The 18,588-nt window shown below is 37.6% G+C and overlaps 3 protein-coding genes and 1 long non-coding RNA gene across 7 annotated transcripts in view; 1 reads left to right on the top strand and 3 right to left on the bottom strand.

The window, feature by feature from the left end:
- Nucleotides 1-17,382, bottom strand: part of LOC146485610 (uncharacterized) — an 83,816-nt gene extending 66,434 nt beyond the window's left edge. For both annotated transcript variants that reach the window (XM_085103414.1, XM_085103415.1), the window contains exons 1-14: nucleotides 17,199-17,382; nucleotides 15,504-15,649; nucleotides 14,175-14,420; nucleotides 9,969-10,133; nucleotides 9,215-9,328; nucleotides 8,612-8,737; nucleotides 6,775-6,871; nucleotides 6,335-6,553; nucleotides 5,542-5,918; nucleotides 5,095-5,262; nucleotides 4,431-4,541; nucleotides 3,635-3,754; nucleotides 3,118-3,208; nucleotides 1,645-2,019 (exon numbers count right to left, since the gene is read on the bottom strand). In XM_085103414.1, the coding sequence (XP_084959540.1) occupies nucleotides 1,645-2,019; nucleotides 3,118-3,208; nucleotides 3,635-3,754; nucleotides 4,431-4,541; nucleotides 5,095-5,262; nucleotides 5,542-5,918; nucleotides 6,335-6,553; nucleotides 6,775-6,871; nucleotides 8,612-8,737; nucleotides 9,215-9,328; nucleotides 9,969-10,133; nucleotides 14,175-14,420; nucleotides 15,504-15,649; nucleotides 17,199-17,367 (2,524 nt within the window). In that variant the 5' untranslated portion in view covers nucleotides 17,368-17,382. The remainder of the gene's footprint in view (nucleotides 1-1,644; nucleotides 2,020-3,117; nucleotides 3,209-3,634; nucleotides 3,755-4,430; nucleotides 4,542-5,094; nucleotides 5,263-5,541; nucleotides 5,919-6,334; nucleotides 6,554-6,774; nucleotides 6,872-8,611; nucleotides 8,738-9,214; nucleotides 9,329-9,968; nucleotides 10,134-14,174; nucleotides 14,421-15,503; nucleotides 15,650-17,198) is intronic.
- The window catches only part of LOC146485606 (uncharacterized), a 203,764-nt gene that overhangs the window by 66,434 nt on the left and 118,742 nt on the right, over nucleotides 1-18,588 (bottom strand). The gene's annotated exons all lie outside the window — the stretch shown is intronic.
- Nucleotides 1-18,588, top strand: part of LOC146485607 (uncharacterized) — a 141,844-nt gene that overhangs the window by 66,119 nt on the left and 57,137 nt on the right. The gene's annotated exons all lie outside the window — the stretch shown is intronic.
- LOC146485608 (uncharacterized) overlaps nucleotides 1-18,588 on the bottom strand; it is a 127,818-nt gene that overhangs the window by 66,434 nt on the left and 42,796 nt on the right. The window lies entirely within an intron of this gene.

Raw genomic sequence — 18,588 nt, 5'->3', positions numbered from 1 at the left:
GCCATATTTCCTTACCGAAGATATGGTCGTGAACAGCCTGGAACTGGTCAAACCTTGTGAAACTCATAAATGGAACACGCAGTTCCATCGGAAAAGTTTCCAACGGGAAAACGGGACTACCTTTTTACAAGTTCCATTCTTTCCGGAAATTTTTCAGTGGAAAAAAAAGCATGTTCCATTTACAACCCAATCGGAATTTCTGGAGTGTCTTGGTAAATGGAAAACGCCCAGAAATACAATATGTATAGGAGCCGTGGCATGTCCTTATTGCTACTTCGTGACATTGACACAATGTTCTGTTTTAGTTATTTTTCGTTTCTCTCCAGAAAGAAGTCGTTTCCTCTTTATCAGTTGTGGATGAGTTAAGGGGGACAATTAACATTTGACGGCATTTAAAATGCTTTGTTGGACTTCGAATATAATGTGCTCGTTTCTGAGTATTTATTTTTCGTGCGAAGTATGGAAGCAAACGGACATTAGTTAGGAAAACTAGTCGCTTAAAATGGTCTTTATCCCCAATTTTAAATCATCATGGCAGAAGAAGACATCGAAACATAGAAATCTTTATGGTGACACTTCCGGTTCATGGTTGTCACGCAACAGTGTAGCTTGCGAGTTGTTTATTAGAAAAATATAGAAATGTTTATTAATTCGTAAACTGGATTGTTTTGTCAAAGTTCCCTTGATTCAGAGGGTAAGAGTACAGAAATAAACCCAGTGCGGGTTAATGAAGAATTCGATGCTAAATTCTTGTTAAAACGTGCATGAAATGATCATGAAATACTAAAAATGAACTCGTCGACACACTAATTATGCTTGTATCGAGCACGAATAGATGAAGAAGATGCCCAAATCTTATGTTAGATTGTTGATTAAGGTATCAGCTTAGTTTCCCTACCTTTATGTCTCAAAATAATGCACGTTTTTGAATCTCTTTTGGCTTTCGTAGTTCGCGGTCACCGGCTATGCCACGCCGTTGTTTACAATGCGAATGCCAGATTTTCGACAGGGTAGGTGATAAATTCGAAGCCCTGCGAGTCACTTAAAATAATTTACCCAAACCTTTGTTTTGATATTATGATTGATAAGTACACAGTGAAGCCATAGAAAGTCATTTTATGATAATCTAAGTTATCGCCCATGGGTAAAATTGCCGGTATTTAAGTTCGAAAATTTGGTTGTTAAAAATTTGCATTTATAGCATGTTGTTCTCGATCAGTTTCGGGCATAAAAGTAACGTATGTTTTGAATGTTTTTCTGTGGAACAGAAGTAGAAGACCTAGTAAAACAGTAGATGTTATTTCAAGATCCGTGACAGACTGTGGATTGATACGCGGCCGGCCAAAGTTAAGGAAAATTCCGTCCGGCGGGAAGCGGATTTTGGCTCAACTGAGTTGAAAATCGTTTTTCGCGTGTTTACGCGTAAGGAAGCCGTATTTGAAAAAACTAACTACAGCCCGTTTTGTTTCTTAATAGGGCCTACCTATGAGCAAAATATGAGCGAAATCGATTTTTTGACTTGTGCCACCAAAAGTTGATTTCGGTCGATATTTGTGGGAAGCCGCTCTTAAATCTCAGTACATTTTTTTTGCTCACGGGGGTCTATTGATCATTCTTCACCAGCCTCACTTGTAATCAGCCTACCTTTCTTACAAGTATACTGATGGCAGTCACTGCATTTCACGTCATTCCATTTGTAGTTGTGATCCACGCCAAGTGCGTGCACGCAGTCTTCTTCTCTAAAATCATTTGGTTGATTTTTAGCCCAAGCTGTGAAGTTTCCAGCTCCACGATCCGCCCAAGTGAAGCTACCCTCTGTGGAGATGTCATTCAATCCCAGCCAGGATTTTTCGCCATTATGACGATGCTGCAAAAACACGTTTTCTTCGTTGTTGTTTATATCAACAAGGACTGAGTTTTCTTGACGGCATTTGTTCAGCGCTGTGGTCCAGTTTGTGCATGTTTCACTTGTATAGTAACAAAATCCATTGAAATAGCTCCAGTCAGGATCACAGATGTCTGCAATTAGACAATAAGAGATTTTACAATTCAGAACTGTTATAACCAAAGAATAAAATTGATAATCAATAATTTTCCTATCAGCAAATATTAATCAATGTTGATTAATGAATTGATATTTTGAAATCAGTCATGATTCAGTAAGATCAATCAATCAATTTATTGATATCAATGCCTGGGATGAGGTTGCTCTCTATATCCGAGCCAGAGGCTCATGTGTAAAAGGTATGACAATTGAAAGGAGTAACTTAACTTACAAAAAACAATCAAGGAAACAAATTTAAGTATTGAGTAACCATAAAGATGAAATTGAAAATGAAATATATGAAGAAAATTAAAATAAGTAAATAAGAAAAAATTTATAAATGCTTTACCCATCTTATTAAAAGCATAAAAAACTGAAAACGTATATTTTTAATCCCAAGTTAATATAACTAAATTATGACACCACCTCAATTTAAATAGATGACGCCAATATATTTGCAGATGTGTGACGTGTTGAAAATACATGTACAGTCTTAGCGGAATGTCTTTAATGGACTTAGAGACTGTTTACACACTATTTAGGCAATCTCTGTCTCGGTTTCCAGAAGTTTCCTCTCTCTCTCTCTCTCTCTCTCTCTCTCTCTCTCTCTCTCTCTCTCTCTCTCTCTCTCTCTCTCTCTCTCTCTCTCTCTCTCTCTCTCTCTCTCTCTCTCTCTCTCTCTCTCTCTCTCTCTCTCTCTCTCTCTCTCTCTGACTGTTGGCGCCTTGGTAATCAAAATGTTTCAACAGTTATCATTTCGAGTAAGATGATGTTGTGATGTTGTGCTTAATAAGGCTGATGAGAGATCGATGTCAAAGGGTATTAATAAATACAATTAAGGAAAAATTGGTTGACCATGGATTGGCCCAAAGATGACACTTTATTGAAAACCAAAGTGCCATAACGTGGCTCTCGTTTGCTTCAGAGTTTCTGCTGAGCGATCCTGATCTCACAGATTTCACTTCTTATCCGGCGTTCTGCGTATGATCTTACAGTATTATATTTTGATGTTACGATGCCTTATTCGCGTCATTAAGTTGAAATTACCAGGCAAGGGCCAAGTATAAACTGACCTGTAAGCACCGCATAACTCACTGACAGCGGATCATATCTGGTCTGGTACAATTCCTTGACACAGACTCTGAATCCAGAGGAATTCATGTTCTGCAGAGGTAAACTTTAATTAATGCTCACTTGCTACTTTAGTTAGAGGTTAAAAGTGTTTCCCAAATATTTGAATACTTTATATATTTCATTGCTAATGGATGAGAGGCTGAAACATGAAATTCAAAACCTATAATGCCGTAGTTTTTTATTAGAAAGGACGATTCACGCAACCCAACGTTGTTGAATTTTTTCACCATTTTCAAACTCGCAGGTTTTGTCGCTGAAATTGCGTTGCTAGACTAACAAAAAAAAAAAAAAATTAAAAGACAATATTTTTAATAAAGAAAAGGAAAAAACCCTCAACAAGTTGAAAAATATATCTCAAAGTTTCTCTTTCATTCCTTAGAAAAGTTATTTTCCATTATTGGTATAGTTAGAGTTTTGTTATATCTTATTCACAAGCTTCTATAAAAAAAGCTTTACCTCTATCCAGGCTGTGATGCCGTTGTGCTCAGGAGCCGAGTTTCCACTTGCCGTCGTGCTGTGATTAGCGGATATTAAAATCGTTGGCGTTGAGTTATAAGCTCTTGTAAATGAAACAAACTGCAAACCAAAAGAAACGTTAATACTACTATTCATTTATTGATATTTTTTTGTTTATTTATTTATACATTCCACGACTTATCATGCAGTTTTATCTCTGAGTGTAAAACTAAGTGTCTTTCTATCCTATTTTCATTCTCACCAGATCTCTTACAGAGATATATCGTGTTTTCCTTTCTTTTTTTCTTTCCAAAATTATATTTAAGTGGTTCTTCTCGTTGTTTACGTAGGAAAAGCAGATCTTATTAAACAAGGCTCCATGACAGTGTTCTTAATATACCATGGCACGCTAAGCTTCCACTGTATCCCATCTGCCGGCGGCTAGCGTTAACATCACGTAACAGGAGTACATCATTCCCCGATATGAAAGTGAACTCTATGTAGGAACTTACGGTGAATGTGTGTACTCTGCCATAGGAAATACGAATCCAAGCTCTTTTTCAAATGCCATGTAGGACTCCATTCGTAAATGTCGTAACACGACACTTAATTTTGCAGAGTGTCTTTCACAGTCCTCCATATACTTGCATGGTTTGACATTAGATCGTAAGCCCGCATATACCGCAAAAGGGTTCCATGCAAACTACCCCATAGAAGTCCTTTGGGAAATTGGTCGCGGAAACTTGTTCTAACTTTAAACACCGTAGCTTTCTAGATCTAGTCAAGTTTTCCTTACCTGACAGTAAGCGTTGTTGTTTTCGTCCGTTGGTGGGTTTGTGTTTGGAAAACTGATCACCCCGTGCTCGTTAAACAGCGGTTTGTGGAGTTTGGCGAACGCGAACCAGTTCTGTCAAGAGAAATATCAGTCTTAAATGGAACAACTAAATACCAGCCAATAAATGTGAGAAGCCACTGCCAAATCCGCGAGACGTGTTATTGAAAGTGAGTGTATTATTTAGTCAGTGACGCAGGCATACTCGGAAGCCAAGTTAATTTAGAGAAGGTCTTGCCAGGAAAAGTGTTTTATCAATTAAGTATGCTTTTTTACTTCGGCTAGATAACGTGGTAAAATAGCCTCTTTTTGAAAACCGAACTGTACAGATTTTCGGCTTGAATCTCGAAGTCATGATCAATCCTTTCACAAAGTACTCAGAAACGCGTAAGAAAATGCCGAATATCACAACTTTTTCAAAACTAAAGAACCTAAATTTCCAGCAAAATAATGATATATTTGTTAGGGCTTCTTGTTTCATTAAAAAGAAATTGATAGCACGGTGTAGCATTCGTGCAAATTTCACCTTGCCTAACAAATTGCTCAAACGACAATAACTTCAACCAACCAGGGGATTGAACATTTATGGCAGTAGCTTTGTACAAAACACCCATAGTTAAGAACATACCACGGTAATATCCTCATGCTTTCCATCAAAATTCTGCATTTCTCTAAGGCATGCTTTAAAAGAATTCTTTGTAGTGTCTTCGAGCCAAATGAGAGCGGCATCATACTCATTCCCTGTCCTTAAATGTTCTGACGTCACAAGAACCACAGGCACTTCAGTAAACTTGTCCTAAAAAATTCCAAGAAAAGAAGTAGTTGAAAATTGCGAAAATAAGTTGGTTAGCAAGTATTTTTAAATGTTTTGGACTGTTTCCTGAGATTCATGGCAGAATGAACATCCAACGAATATATCTATATTATATATTTCAATTCCAAACTACTTGTTTAGTTGTTCTACGTACAGAGAACGAAACTGTGGCATGATTCAGCTGAGATAATTGCTGATTGTATATCAGAGTTACCTTGAGTTAAGTTTTGGCATTTTTAATGTTGTTTTCTTAAATCCTACCTTGGGAAAAGTTACATCTGCACAGTTTGTCCCAGACCACCACTTTTGCAGCTGAATCTTTCCGGTCAAGCCCTCTGGTGGAGCTCCTTGGTACGCGATCCAGTCGACAGTTGCAAATGGGTTGAAATTCTCCTGCTTTCGCCCAGTTTGCATAACGCATATAGTGAAATTTTTGGGACTGATATTTTCAGTCCAGGAAGTCACTGCGTCGTGGACTGTTACGGAATCGTTAAGTTTCATGTGATTAATGGTGACTTGAACATGAACTTGTTTGTCCGGATAGAAGCGGTATGGCGGTAAAGTGACTGTTTTGCAGTTGGAATCGGACCATTCTGGAACATGGAGGAGTTCTACTCGGCCTCGAACAATTGGAAAACCTGATAAACAATTAAACGTGAATAACGTTAGCTGGTCAAGCTGATAACTCATTCCTTGGTTGGTATTTGATCTGCAGTACCTTTCGCAATGTAATCTAGTTGCTACAGTGACAGTTGTGTTGATTAAAATGGCATTTGTGTTTTCACTTATAGTTCCGTATTAACCTCTCATCAGTTTGGCAGGTCCCACGTCCCCGATTAACTTGTGGTCTGGCACATGAGATCTTGTTTTTTGGTTATTACGCTCTGTTATTCTGCTTTTGTTGTTAGCTGTCTTTTGAATATTCTGCAGATAGTCGAGTGAGTTCTTTGCAGAATACAAGTTTCTCGTGTCACCATAGAAGACTGTACAACTTTATAATAAGGTGTTCTGTTGAGCTTTTATGGAGGGTATTATTATAAAGTATCTCTCTTACCTTCACAACTTCCTGGATGGTAAACAAGGTTGTTTTCCAGTCCTCTACAGTAACTTAACTGATGCCAGCATTTGTTGTTGTATGTTGTTCCATTGGCAGTGCACACTGGATCTTGATAGGAGGGACATTGCTCAAAACACTCACAGCGAGCGTCATGCGCACTGTACGTCTTACAAACTCCAAACCGTGGACAATGCACATCAAGGCAGGGATTGAGATCTGTAACAGAAAAACAACAATTAAAAACAACTTAACATTTTCTTTAATGTCATTATTGCGTGATAAAATGAGAGATTTCCTGAATCCCTTGCTTCTTGGCATTGTAAGTAAAGATTATTAGCTTTGGTGAAAATGTAATAAATGAATAGAAATAAATAAATTAATTAAAAAGTTAATTAAAACACAAAAAAATATCTAAATATAATAAATGAAAAACCAACCTCCAATGACAGTATAGCTGACTGTTAAAGGGTCGTGACCTCTTCCTGATCCCTGTAAGTCTTTAACGCAAATCTTCATACCCTTAAGGCCAACTTCCTGCAAAAAATAATACCATTTTGATAACACATACTCCTCTTTTTCATGTTTAGGTTATAATTAATAACTTTAAAAATATTTTGAATTTATTTTGCAACGTCCTTCCAGGCCCCAATCCCACAAAAGAAATGTTTAACGTGTCTAGTTCAGCCGTTCATCCCCATTTGGAACAAAGTACGTTCTGAATCTTATCCTTGGGTCCGCTCTCGAAGGAGGATTGTTAAACTTGTCTAGATCATCCGTTTAACCCCATTTGCAACAAAGTGCATTTTAATTGTTTTCCCAGTGTTCCCCATTTGGAACAAAGTGCGTTATGATTCTTATCCCAGGGTCCCTTCCAACAGGAGGATTGCTTCACTTGTCTATTTTAGAGCTTAAACACAATTTGGAACAAAGTGCGTTCTGGAATTTTTTTACCTGTCTGGTTCAGCAGTTCAACACCATTTGGAACAAAGTATTTTCTGATTTTTATCCCAAGGCCCCTTCCCACAGGAGGATTGTTTAACATGTCTAGTTCAGCAGTTCAAGCCCATTTCGAAAAAAGTGCGTTCCGATACTTTTCTCAGGGTCCCTTGCCACAGGAGGATTGTTTTACTTGTCTAGTTTAGCCTTTCAACCCAATTTGGAACAAAGTGCGTTCTGATTCTTTTTTCGGGGTCCCTTCCCAAAGGAGGATTATTTCACTTGTCTAGTTCAGCCGTTCAACCCAATTTGGAACAAAGTTTTTTCTGATTCTTCTCCCAGGGTCCGTTCCCACGAGAGGATTGTCTAACTTGTCTAGTTCAGCCGTTCGACCCCATTTAGAACAAAGTGCGTTTCAATTGTTTTCCCAGTGTTCCCCATTTGGAACAAAGTGCGTTTTGTTTCCTATCCCTGGGTCCCTTGCCACAAGAGGATTGTTTCACTTGTCTAGTTCAGTCGTTGAACCTCATTTGGAACAAAGTGCGTTCTGGTTCTTTTCTCATGGTTCTCTTCCCACAGGAGGATTGTTTAATTGGTCTAGTTCAGTCGGTCAACCTCATTTAGAACAAAGTGCGTTTTGAATCTTTTCTCAGGGTCCTTTCCCATAGGAAGATTGTCTAGTTCTGCTGTTCATCCCCTTTTGGAACAGCATGCTTTCTGATTGTTTTACTTGTCTAGTTCGGCAGTTCAACCCCATTTGGAGCAAACTGCGTTCTGATTCTTTCCCGATGGTCCCTTCCCAAAGGAGAATTGTTTCACTTGTCTAGTTCAGCTTTTGAACCCAATTTCGAACAAAGTGCGTTCTGATTCTTTTCTCGGGGTTCCATCCCCCAGGAGGATTTTTTACCTTGTTTAGTTCAGCCTTTCAACCAAATATTTGGAACAAAGTACGTTCTGATACTTTTCTCAAGGTCTCTTCCCAAAGGAGGATTGTTTCACTTGTCCTGTTCAGCCTTTCAACCCAATATCAAACAAAGTGCGTCCTGATTCTTTTCTTAGGATCCCTTCCCACAGGAGGATTGTTTCACTTTTCTAGTTCAGCCTTTCAACCCTGTTTAGAACAAAGTGCGTTTCAATTATTTTCCCAGTGTTCCCCTTTAGGAGCAAAGTGCGTTTTGTTTCCTATCCCAGGGTCCCCTCTCAAAGGAGGATTATTTAACTTGTCTAGTTCATCAGTACAATCCCATTTGAAACAAAGTGCTTTTTCCTAGGGTCCTTTCCTACAGGGCAAAATCCACGTCTTATAGAGCGAGAATAGGACAGCTGGTAATATCATACCTCCACCCAGGCCGTGATGATGTTGTTTTCTGGAGGAACGAAGCTTTTCGCTTGACGGTCATATTGGTGGTGAACGGAAACAAGGACCACTGGTGACGCATAGAACGTGATGTTAAAAGGCACTACCTAAAAACGGTAAATCAATGAATAAACAAACAACAAATTGGATTTATAAATCAATACGGAAGTCCTAATTAATCTTATCTAACGGTGAAGTAACTCAAACAATCATTAGGAAAGAAAGTTTCTTCAGGAACTTTCTTAGTTACTATATGTTTATTTTTATATTTATTTTTATATTTATTTATTTATTTATTTATTTATTTATTTATTCATTTAATTTTCTATTTATTCATATTTGTTTCATTAATGGTTATTTTGCTATCCTAAGTTTTTTCTAATAATTTGCTTAAAGAGCTGGAGCTGTAAAGGAATATTTTGAGATAATGTTTTTTCTTTATTCTCAATTCTTGCCTGCTGGGTAAGGTATCGATAGTATTAAGAGAATAGAAATTTTCACCACAATTGGTAATTTCACTATAACAAAAGGCAAGCTCTGATTTGTTTCATAATAAGGAAAGGTGACTGACAGCTGTCCCTTACCTGACAGAATCCATAGTTGTCGTTAGCTGAGGGTCTGCCTTTGTTGGGGAAAACTGCTTCTTCAGTGATCGTAAAATTGAGATGAGAGCCATTGCCGAGGAAAGCGAACCAATCCTATAAAAAGAAAATTTTCAATTATTATTACTTGTCTTTCCATCTAAGGTAAATTAAAATTAAAAATTATTTTTGGTGTTACCGCCAAGTACAGGGTGGCAGTCAGAGAAGCGGGTTGTGTTTTGTTTTAATTCTTTATAAAACATAACTATTCTTACCGCCACATTTGGTAACCGCGTGTAAACGAGCAACATGTTACACACGACAAGAAACACGTGAAGGACCGCAGAATCCTGATAAAACCATTGGCACTAGATAAAAACATTCCATGTTCTCAAATTATAGCACGACAGTTGGTTATAAAAGGACCGATTGAGTACTTGTAACTCATGCAAATGAGTCTAACGTTTTTCATGGAGATTCTGTAGGAGAAAGTGTCGTCGGGTTTGATGAACAAGGAAAACAAACAGACCATCTTTAACGCCTAGCCATAGCAGCTTTCCCTATAAAACAATTTTGTGCTGAATTAAGTAAGCGCTTTGAATTAATTGTTTTCGAGATTTATTTGTTCAAGCCTTTGATAATACGTTTAAACAGCGAAAGCACCATTTACTAAAACGCCTTCGATTAGTAATCATTTTCACGAACTTTAAACCTAGTTGAGTCACCTTTGACTTATTTTCAACGGTTAGTGGCTTACCACAATTGTATCCTGGTGTGTTCCGTCAAAAGGCAAGAATTCTCTTATACAGACTTCAAATCCCCGACTTTCTAGATTTTCCAACCAAACATAAACGGCATCATCCGGTTTGGTACTGCGAGAATATTTAGCGGTGACAAACACAGTAGGCCTTCCACCAAAGCTCTGCAAAGCAAGTGTTTGAACACTGCATCAGGCAAATCGTGCTTCAAATCACTGTACTCAGTAACTATTAGTTAAACGATACTTAATTGTTTCTGAAAGGTAAAGTTTCATTTAATACAAAGTTCATACCCTGGAACTAGAAAGGTGGAGGGGAGGGGGAAGGGAAGGCAGAGATTTCGATTAAGGTGTTGTCTCCCGGACAAGCTAGCCAGGGAATTAAGACCACTAACAACGTTTCGCACTACATTGGGACGCTTCTGTTTGAAGAAGAAGATACTTTTATTTAAAACAGGGTAATTCCTTCAGAAATTGTAAAAACAAAATTACTGTTATCAATGGAAGCCCTAAATAATGTTACAAATTCTAGAAATACTAAAAAGATCACAAACGTTAAAATGATCCAAATTTAAAACTATTACAAATGTACAAAACTACAAATTTTGATTAAAAACCAAGCCGCTATGATAGAAAAATGCCTTTTTTGTTGACTCTAATTTAACTCTTGGTAGTCTAATGTGGTTGTTCTGTCTAGTAGTCCTTTCGATGCAATCCTTATGAAGATTAAAATAATTAACAAAACATTGCGGACAAATTTTCTTCCGTACTTTCTTAATTAAAACGAAAGCATGTTTCTCTCGTCTACCAGATAAATTTTTATATTTTAAATACTCTTGGGATTTACCCCTACTATTTGATTCCATGACAATTCTAGCCACGCGTCTCTAAAGTTTTTCCAATTTGCTTGAATTTATAGCAACGCAGTAATTCCATGCTGCGTCACAATAATCAAAGATAGGTAATATGAGAGGCTTTTAAGCTTGATCCGCAGTTTGTATACTTAGGTTCTTTTTGGTGCGGCCAAGCATGCCTATCCTTTTGCCTGCTTTACTTAGAATGTATTTGACATGAGCTTTCCATGTCAGGCATTCGTCCATTATAACACCCAGGTATTTATATGTAGTAGCTTGTGTTCGCTTAGTAAGTGGTACAGTTGATGATGGACTGCCTTCTCAAGTAACTTGGACACTGCAGATAATACGGAAATAGGTCGATAGTTGTCCATGTCAGTAGCCACGCCCCTCGTGAAAAAGGGTGTAACTTTAGCGAACTTCCAGTCACGTGGCACAGCTCCATGTGATAGCGAGGCGTTATGCGGGTAAGAGGCTTGGCAGTGGCTTCAGCAGAGTCTTTCAGCAAGCGTGGAGAAATGTTATCAAGTCCACTGGCCCTGTCTGCTTTCAGTTTGTTGAAGATCTTAAGGACAAATGTTTCGCTCACCTTTTCAAATTTAAAACCCGGATGCGATCGATTGATTTCGTGTCAAGTTTGCTGCCTATTTTTAGAGTTTACAATTCCAAGAGTTTGCTTCATGCGTTTATTGGTTGTGGTAAAAAACAGGAATTATGAGAATACATCGTGGTGAAGTCAATCGTTTTGGAAACGGACACAAACCCCTGGTACAACATGTGAGTAGTAACACACTGGATCAAGTTCTGTCATGGAGTCAACGATTCAAAATGCGACTAAAGAGATTCCACTACAAGGAAATTAATCGTGTTCCCGGAGAGATGTCATAGCGGATGCGATCTCGAGACTCCAAGCTGGAGATCAAATGTTCCAGTCGACAATCTATGATAAAGAAATGATTGGGCATGTCGGAAGTGTGATATCTTCACTGCCTGGCTCAGACACAAGACTGCAGCAAATCATGAAGCACAAGAGGAGGATCCAGTCTAGCTAGAGATAAAAGTGCACTGCTACGAGGGATGACCTGACAAACACACATTGAACGATAATGATCCTCAGTCTGATAATACAGAATTCTCACACTATACCAAGGAGTGGAGAATGAAACACACCAGAAATAGTCCAAAATATCCCCGGAAGAGTGGAGAAGTCGAAGGCGAATTCAGAACAGGCAGTGCAGAACCTGCTCACACACAAAAAAAGATCCCGATAACGGATTGCTTCGGCCGTTGTTTTTCTTTCTCGTGACGAAAAATAAATAAATAAATAAATAAATAAATAAATAAATAAATAAATAAATAAAAATAAAGTAAAAAGAAAAGTGGGGATGGGTAGGGGTGTAGTCAAATGTAAAACAAAGCAAAATAAGATTAAAATTCGGGCCATGAGAACTCCTACCCCCCCCCCCCTCCCTTTATGCTAAAAGAGACTTGTCACGTACTCCTCCAATGAAGCATACCAAGACTAAAGTGCTCGTATTTACCCTTAAGAACCTTTGACCGAGTAAACATTCATTCAATTAACACACACGCAATACTTGGATCAATGAAACAAAATTGCAGGAAATTAAGCTATCCTGGCCAAAAGTTGTGTTACAGCAATAAAATATTGAAAAGCCAAACAAAATATACTGTATTTTTATTTAATAACCGTTTAACTTTCAGGTCATGCAAGTAACATTGAGAACTTTAGCTTAATCCTAAAAACACTGAGAACCTTTAAAAAGCAACAACAATATCATGACAAATTTGTCAATGAACTCAAAGCAGATAACCAAAGCATAAAATTTGAGTTAGAGGTCAATCCTTGATAATCGTTTAAAAAAAATTTTTTTTTAATTCTAAAACGCAAATAGGGTTTATTTCTGGAGAAAATCTCTTATTTCTATTTCAATTGTTGATAAAAAGAAAAACATTTAGCTTGGGTTAAATGCGACAATTAAATTCGTTCTATAGGTCCATAATCTTTTCTCAATAGAGATTAACTGTTTTCGTTATTGATAATTAAATTTAGGAAGGAAGAGCATTATATAAATAAAATATCCTTGAACACTTCTACTAATGGTGAATGACACTACGCTGTTGAAGTTCATTCTGACCCTTGAGTATATAAAACGGCGCAAGGTGGTTCCAGCTTTTGAGTCTATGGATCAGACGAAGTTCTTCATAGTTTTATTCATGGATGGCCTAAGGGTGGTTCTACCTTTGAGTTTGTGGATAGGACAAAATCCTACGACATGACCTTTCAAAGAAAAGCTACTAAGGAGAAAACATTTCCGGAATATTTCGATGTACGAAGATATATTCAAGTGCAAGTGTCCAGTTTCCAGGTGAAGTACAAGTGTGGACGTATTCCAGTGTTAAGTGTACACTGGTGCTGCTTGTTTTGTTGAATATATCTGGACAATTCTGAGTAATTTAGCCTGTGGATAGCTTCTGGCGTACTTTATTGCGGTATTCCTGGTGCTATTCGTGGTTCCTGATAGGTTCAGTTCTCTAAACTTTGACTCAGAAGACAAAAATTCTAAGTACGCCCTCAGATTAAGGTAGAATTGAGAAGTAGTTCTCACTTGTGCCGAGGGTTTCCTGATTATTATGTTGCACTGTTTTGCATACTTTCATTCTAAATTTCCATTCCCTTAAAAGTTTCGGGAGTATAACGGTCCAAGTTACACTTTCCTGTGATGATGGAAGTATTTTCTGTGCACAGAAGATGCCTTTTACTTTTCACTTTGTGCTGGGTGAATGCTCAGTACGTCTTTTTTTCAGCGTTCTCCTATAGTTCTGTTTACTAAGCCGCATAATAATCCCACTTTTAATTTCTGAATGAAATGTTTACGTTTTGGGACTTAATGAAAATTATTGTTTTGTATTTTTCTCAGGGCTGCTTTTCTCAATCATTGAGATCAAGTCCCAGTTTTGGAGGGTCTGCATAAGAATTTCACCATTCCGTGATATCTATTGCCATCAAATAACGTACTTTGCTAAGCTGAAGAGATAATCAGCATTGTTATTTAGTGCGTACTCGAATGGGAAGTCACTGAGCATGCGCACAAGAGAACTGCTGAGGAAGTTTAATTGATGGCATTGAAAAATTGGTTCTGTAAGATTCGATAGCTGTTTCTTCTTGGTTGTTGCCTGATATAAAAGGGAACACGGTAAGGCATTTCAAAATCGCAAGACTTGACACTTGATCTAAGAGGGCAGGACTTCTTGCTTTTAAGCTTTAAACGGGCAACGTGAAAATTGAAGAGTTTATATATCGTTAGCTCTAACGTCACTTCTATTGTCTAACCTGTGAGAAGGTCACTTTATCACACTTGGTTTCTGTCGTCCATATTCCATGAAAAGTTACACTTCCATGTGATATTCCTGGTTTGTCTTGGAAGGAAACCCAGTTGATTGTTCTTGTGCCATTTGTGGAGCCTGTTGCACGCTGACATAGCTGAAATCCTGAAGTATTGATCTCGGTTGTCCAATAGGCTGGCGGTGAATGAACAATAGAGGAATCCTCATGACTCAGTGACACAAACACTCGAACCTAAAAGTTAAAAGTTATAAAAGTACAAGAACATTGAGCAGGAAAGTAACATCTTATGAATAAACATATATCGTTTGTTTGTATTTCACAAATTCAGGAACATAATAACAACAACTTTTGCGACGTCTTAGAAATATAACTATAATAAAGCATAAATGATTGGAGAACAATCAATCTTTTCATTTGACGTTGTCATGGAGCTCAGTTAAATATTAACAGAGGAATATTACGGATATGTCATCATCACCCATAGTCACCTGTCATCATTTATTGAAAACGGTTTTTTTTTCTTAATTATTACAGGCTATTATTATTGTTATAATTTTTGGGGGGTGGGGGAGAGGAGATGAGGAGTTGTTTTGTTTCCCCTTAGCCACTCACTATCCCTCCCATGCCCTATTCAGAAAAGTTTGTTGATGCCACTTTTGTCTTTTTTTTTTCTGTTTTCCTTTGATTTACGTGACCCAAAATAAAATAACTTGTAACCTTCTAAGAGCCCGAGCAACTTGATTCTACTGGAGCTTTATGGTTTGGAAATACATACAAGGAAATGCAGGCTAATGACTGGTACACAATCACAGTTTTATCGTATGCAATCTTCTTTTTGTATACTTTCTTCACACACGGATCACGTGATGTTATCATTAGTCGCCCACGTAGCAAACAAGGAAAGAATTTTAAAATATTTCATTCATTTGTTTAAGGTTCAATTGACAACTGTCACCCAGCAATGGCGGCAACTAAATTTTACCTTTTTCATACAATTCTATCTCTCATCCGATGTTAAGACAAACTTGTATTTGTCGGAATTAAGCGAAAAGTTAATCTGCGAAACAACATGCAACGCAGCATCAAAATCATAGGAAAACAAGATTTTCTGCTGCATAAAAAAAAAACGTTAAAAAACACCAAATTCCTTTCCAGTTGTTGGACGCGGTATATTTCAGTAGGGTAAGTCGCTCGCATTGAATATCCCTGGGGCTCAAAACAAGGAAATTAACTTCCCCAAGGATGTGATTAAAAAGCAAGATCCCCCTGGAATCACCATGAAGTTCACTGTCATTCTTAGAGTTATAAACTTACCGTTCCCGATCCACTGAACGTCTGAGGGAATACCACATTGGTGCAACGTGGCAATGTACAGTGATCAGGTATATCACAGCCGCTGTTGCAGTTCCACCCCTGTGGTATCTCAGTTGAATTTATTCTCCCTCTCTGCATGGTTACACCTAAGGATTTAAAAGATAATCCAGTTTAAAGATTATTGTGTTTAAGGAGAGATTAGAGTGAAGGGGGTGGGGTGCTGTAAGAGGAGTAAAGGTGCATCAGACGGAAAAGAACTAATAAAAAAAATAATTTAATGGAATAAATGGTGCATCACAGATGTAAAATAAGAAAACCCCCATGAGGAAGAGTCAACTGAGATTGATGTCTTCTAAAGTTACAAAACATGAAAGTAATTAGCCACCATACTGTTTTGAAATCTGACAAGATACTGATGTAACAGTGTACCCAAAATAGAACAAAACCCTTCTGCAAGTAAGGGCTTGCTCCAGTCCAGCAGGAAATACCATTCATTGTTTAAGATCCACAGGTCGTAAAATTCTTAGGTCGATAAGGCTGCACAAACAAGTCACAAACTTTGAGATTTTACTGTTAAAACTTTTGCATTCTCAATGTGACGACTTTGAGAATCTTTAGAAGCGTTGCTTACATTTTCAAGGTATTTGATGAATAGCACAATATTTTAACCCACACTATTCACGAAAATAAACCCAAAATAGATTGAAGAAGAAAAGACTTCGTTAGTTGACCATAAAATCCTGCAACCGTTTAACAAAATTGCATAGTATGTTCTCACCAAAATAATTTAATTCGGCGCTGTTGAAATTCATCGCTGAACCCATTTAGTGGAACGATTATTAAATTCCAAAGGGGGGTGTGTACAGTCTTTTGATAACAGTTTCATTTTGTACTCGAGACGGAGAGAAGGTTGTCTGCCGAAAAAGGGTTTTTGTGCTGAAATTAATGCTTCAAGAAGGTAAGCTGAAATGAAGACCTTAAATGCTGGTTTGGTCGACCTCTAAACAACTCTGTTTTTAACGTGTCATCGTTGTCAACTTCAATAGCTGATTTATGCTGGGATCAAGAGCTGTTGTGCTGCCAAGTACTGCAAAATCATGCTTGTCTGCGCAACTTCAATTTTGGTTGTATTATTTGAACTAAGAGGTTAGTAACCTTTGCAAAATTGAAACCACACGAAACAAATTAAGGATTTTGGTATCAATGTTGTTTGATCTTACAAACGCTGGAATTTTCCAGGGCAGTGTAAGGCTGTAAAACCCTGAAATGTTCGGTACTCTTTTATCAATGGCACTAAACGTTTTTGTTTCATGAGTACTTCTAGGAGAAGACATAAATGGAATTCAAAGAAGTAAATTTCATTGCCTTTTATTTTTTTGTTTCGTTTTCGCAGCAATGTAAGAACATTTGGTATCTTCCTGCAGGGGGCGTGCCCTTGATTTCCATTTACTTAGTACAAGTTTTAATATGTCCTCAAATTATCAATCAAAAACAGAAACTGAAGTCACAAAAGAATAATTGAAATCCATGTTTAACTGTTCCTTAAAATGAAATTTACGAAATTCAAACTACGTTTTGAAAAAGTTTCGCAACTGGCTTCCAACGCTTCGATGTCTTCAATAAAAGGAGAATGCACATGAATAGATATTCCTAACCATTTCATTATATGATTTAGGTTATAGTGCACTACCTTACCTTTCACGGTAGAAACAAAATTCTGCAGGTATAAGAGAAAAAACAATGCTAATATTTTCCAATGATTCATCTTGAAGCAATCTTGGGAAATCCAAAGGAGCAGTCCTTGACTTGGACCTATACGCAGCTGTTTTATAACCCCTGTTTGACAACCCACGTGATTTCTCATACCTTAGCAAGGGTGTATCAATTCCTCTAAAACAATGATGGCATTTATACAAAAAAACTAATTACGCAATAAAATCTTAGCAAAGAAACTTCACCTGTGACATTTTGAGACAGCGTAACTTTCAACTCATCAGCTTTATTTGGAGGGATAAATAATATGAATTTATAGTCCGGATAAAAAAAATCATTATTTATAGTATTGAGCTATTTTACTCATTTTCGTAATAAAAGCATTTCAAAGGGAAATGAACTTGGAAGAAAAAGCGCAAGATAAAAGCAGGCAAAGAAGTTTTCCCGCCTTAATTTGGAAGAGCGCAAGGCATTCTGGACGATGCCTGTTTACCAAAATAGCGCTGAAACTAAAGTTGTTTCAGCGCAATTTAAATACCACTTAATCATAACAGCTAATAGATCTGTGATTTGATAACTAAGCAGCTTAATGTGATGAAAGTAGATTATCACAATGAATCACGTGAGATTCATTTGCCGGTCTGGACAATCACTCACTTCCGCCTGTCCCTTGGGAGTCATAAACTCCCCCCTTCCCCCTGTATTTCCAGTTCCCTCCTTTTCCTCACTGGTTCAAGTCTCGTTGTCTTTGTTTTTGCTGTTGCAAGGTATTGGTTATGGCTGCAAGTTTCCTTGTCACATTTGCGTATCAACGTCACTTTTGATATTTTGCTTGTTGTGTACGCTTTTCCTTCCTCAGTCAACTTCCCTTCCTTCTCCTCTGAGTGTCTGCCCCCTGTACTGCGCTAGAAGTAAACATACATGAATGTGCCCTTCGCCGTGACGTTTATTAAATTTAGTCTCTAAATAATAATGTACAATAGAAAAAGTCAACTCTCTAAATGGACAACACTCATCAGGATTCGAATAAGTAATGTCTACGCGGACATATTTTCGTTTTTGTTACGTTTCCTTTTAAGGACGGTGCCTACTATTGTTAATGCGCATACGTTCTGCGCATCGCGAGATACTCGGGATTCCTATAGGTGGTGCCTACTAATACAGGAATATTTTTGCGCGGTTTATAACTATACGGAGAAAGCAGAACTTACCAATTTTTTTTGGTATCTCAAAAGAAAATTGGGGGTAGCCATGCTTTTTTCAGAGATAATTAGGCTTCAATTTAGGAAAAAATCCCATACATTGCTTTATATTTTGGCGGTTTTTAGAGATACTAATGTTTAATTATCTCTGGAAAATGCGTGGTTACCCC

The sequence above is a fragment of the Pavona decussata genome, unplaced genomic scaffold (assembly GCF_977016875.1).
Source record: "Pavona decussata unplaced genomic scaffold, jaPavDecu1.1 SCAFFOLD_26, whole genome shotgun sequence".
Lineage (NCBI taxonomy): Eukaryota > Metazoa > Cnidaria > Anthozoa > Scleractinia > Agariciidae > Pavona > Pavona decussata.
This window is presented reverse-complemented; position numbering and strand designations above follow the sequence as displayed.